The 2660-nt window shown below is 39.6% G+C and overlaps 1 protein-coding gene across 1 annotated transcript in view; it reads left to right on the forward strand.

Moving 5' to 3' along the window:
* The first annotated feature begins 997 nt into the window (after window positions 1-997).
* LOC104531581 (reticulon-4) overlaps window positions 998-2660 on the forward strand; it is a 3476-nt gene continuing 1813 nt past the window's right edge. Inside the window, exons 1-2 of the mRNA XM_010176503.2 lie at window positions 998-1076; window positions 1931-2660. The exon at window positions 1931-2660 is cut by the window's right edge and continues 1813 nt beyond it. Coding sequence (XP_010174805.1) covers window positions 1061-1076; window positions 1931-2660 — 746 coding nt within the window. The 5' untranslated portion in view covers window positions 998-1060. The remainder of the gene's footprint in view (window positions 1077-1930) is intronic.

Here is a 2660-nt window from a genome sequence, read left to right on the forward strand (position 1 = left end):
TAGTATTTTTACATTAATGTTAATGCTGACAGGCCACGATGGACCTCAGAAAAATAGTGCTGCTGTCACAGAAATCCAGAGAAGAACTGGTTTTGATTTACCTGGTTCCTAATGATGGCTGGTATTACTGTTTCTAGACTGTTTTTTCATTAAATGCTTCGTACAGCTTAGTAAAATGTCGTATGCTTTTACTTCAGATAATGTGCAATATGAAACTGGGATTGTTCAGCTTCTCACCATTGTGCATTAATGAAGGAGGGTGACTTCCTTATCTTTTCTCAGTTCTTTAAATGGAAATTGGAAAGCTAGGATTGTCTTGGGAAATACTAGGGTTAAAACAAATTCAACAAAGCAAAATATGCTCTCTAGGTCATGTCAAAGGTGGGTTTAAAAATAATGCTTTCATTTGGAAGCTTGTCTACATTATAACACAACAAAAATAGTAAAGACAAACCTAAAGCAAATAGTACAGTCATTTGGAATAGAATGGTCTGTTTGATCAATGTCAGCATGTCTAATCAGTGCTCTGTGGGGAGTTTCAAAGATTACCTTAGTAATTTTAACTTGTCGCAGTTTTTGGTTGAGTCTCCTTATGGCTGCTTTCCTTGCACAAGTTAGTTGGCATGAGGAGACCCTCTGACAAAGTGAGCTGCTGAACGACAGTGTATCAGTGTCAATGGCAGGTGTTTTTCCTGTTACTAGAGACACTGTAGCTCTCGGTAGTGTGGAAGTTTGGAGAATGAAAATAAAGTGTAGCAACTGTGGTGTGTCATTATCCTAAGATTGGTCCCTGGCTTGGAGGGTGGAGACCATGCCTCAGCTAAAATCCCATTGTAAATGGAAAGTTCTGAGCATTGCCTCTCCCAATTTACCCAGCTGGTATCTAGTTCTGTGGTTCTCTGTGGGTGTAGATGTTGGCTTTGGATCTGTTTGATTTACTGGGAACTGACTACTTGAGTGCTTTCTTCCTTCTTCAGCCTAGCCTTTATTTCTGCTGAGGTTATTTGTTTGTTTTTCAGATGAGACCCTTTTTGCTCTTCCTGCTACATCTGCGCCTCTGATGCACTCCTCTGCAGGCAAGTTCTTTCTGCTCACCTTTGTCTGAATACATCCTGCATTTCTGATCTGATCTCATTAACTCTTTCCAATTAGTCTGCCGTTACTAAAAATCAGCATGGGTCCAAGAATAGCCTCTATCATATTTTTCAGCTTTGACTTTTCAGTTGGTCTGTTCAAGATTTTAATATGCATTCATTTCTTTACATGGTAAACTGTTTTATAACCAAGCTGCAGCCATCTGTGAATTCTTGGACCCTTGATGTAGGAGAGAAGTTGATACTATTAACAGGTTAACACATCAAAGCATAGTAGTTTTACTGATTTATCAGAAAGATTTAGCCAATAGTAACTTTCTGCAGTATTTTATATAAGTAAAACTTGTACCTGTAGTATTCATTTGGTGGTTTTTCTTAGCTACACTGTCCACCAAATTCCTGTTTAACAAAAAAACAACAAACAAACCAAAAAAGGACTTCTTACTGGCATGCACGTTTGTGCGGATGTTTCTGCACAAGCGTACACACATACCCTTTTTCTGTCTCACCTTGCCACCCCACCCTCCCTCTCTCTCTTTGTTAATATTGCCTGATGTACTTGGATGCTCTGTACTTGTCTGGCATCTTCAGCTTTACTGTGATCTTTGTGCTGCATAAAGTTGCTGCTTCTTCAGCCTCTTGCATACTTCTCTGCTAGAGGAGGTGAAATAGAATAGCATACTTTAACCGATACTTTGTTTTAATGGCTATAGTCTTTATGATAGAATGTGGAAGAACCTCTTAATAACTAACATCATGTGAACCTGTCATGAAAGTTTGCATTGACTTAAAGAGCACTTGCATTCTCTAACTTTCCTTTCTGTCCATGGTCACAGAAAAAGTTATGGACTTGCAGGAGCAACCAGGTAGCACTAAGTCGTTTGGTCAAGAGGATTTTACTGCAGTCCCGCTTGATACTGCTCCTTCTCTTCCCTCCTTCTCTCCTATCTCAGCTGATCCCTTTAAAGAGCACACAGCCTTTGATACACTCTCGGGAGGATTACCTGCAAGAGGCATCGACAAAGAAAATGCAAGTGAGGTTTATAAAGAAATTACGGAAAATGCAAGAAATCCGTTTCTTATAGAGGGAAATGAAAAAGATATTTCAGAGATTAAACACTCAGAACCCCCATTTGCTAAAGCAGAAGCAGCCATTTTATCTCAAGCTAAAGAAGAAACACAGCTAGAGGGCCCTAAAGAATTACCTAATCTGGAGAAAATGCCTGCACAGCAGCTGAAAATGTCTCCAGAAACTCCTCAAGATTTGTTTGAGAAAAACGAGGAAGATCTCTTTTATAACAAAGACAAATACAGAGATGGTGATCATGGTGAAAAAGGAGCATTGAAAGAAGACCCTTTTAGGAGGGAAGAATATGCAGACTTCAAACCATTCAAGCCAATATGGGAAGTAAAAGATGCTAGTCACGGACTGAGCGATGTGAGAGGGGATGTTGGAAGCAAGATAGATGCCAAACTGGAAAGCAGTTTAGATGAGAAATACGGTGTAGGTAAGCTGAATGTGCAGAAGGATTATGAAAGAGACAGTGAAGGCAGCACTGAAGATCA

This window comes from Antrostomus carolinensis, unplaced genomic scaffold, assembly GCF_000700745.2.
Source record: "Antrostomus carolinensis isolate BGI_N321 unplaced genomic scaffold, ASM70074v2 scaffold45350, whole genome shotgun sequence".
Classification (NCBI taxonomy): domain Eukaryota; kingdom Metazoa; phylum Chordata; class Aves; order Caprimulgiformes; family Caprimulgidae; genus Antrostomus; species Antrostomus carolinensis.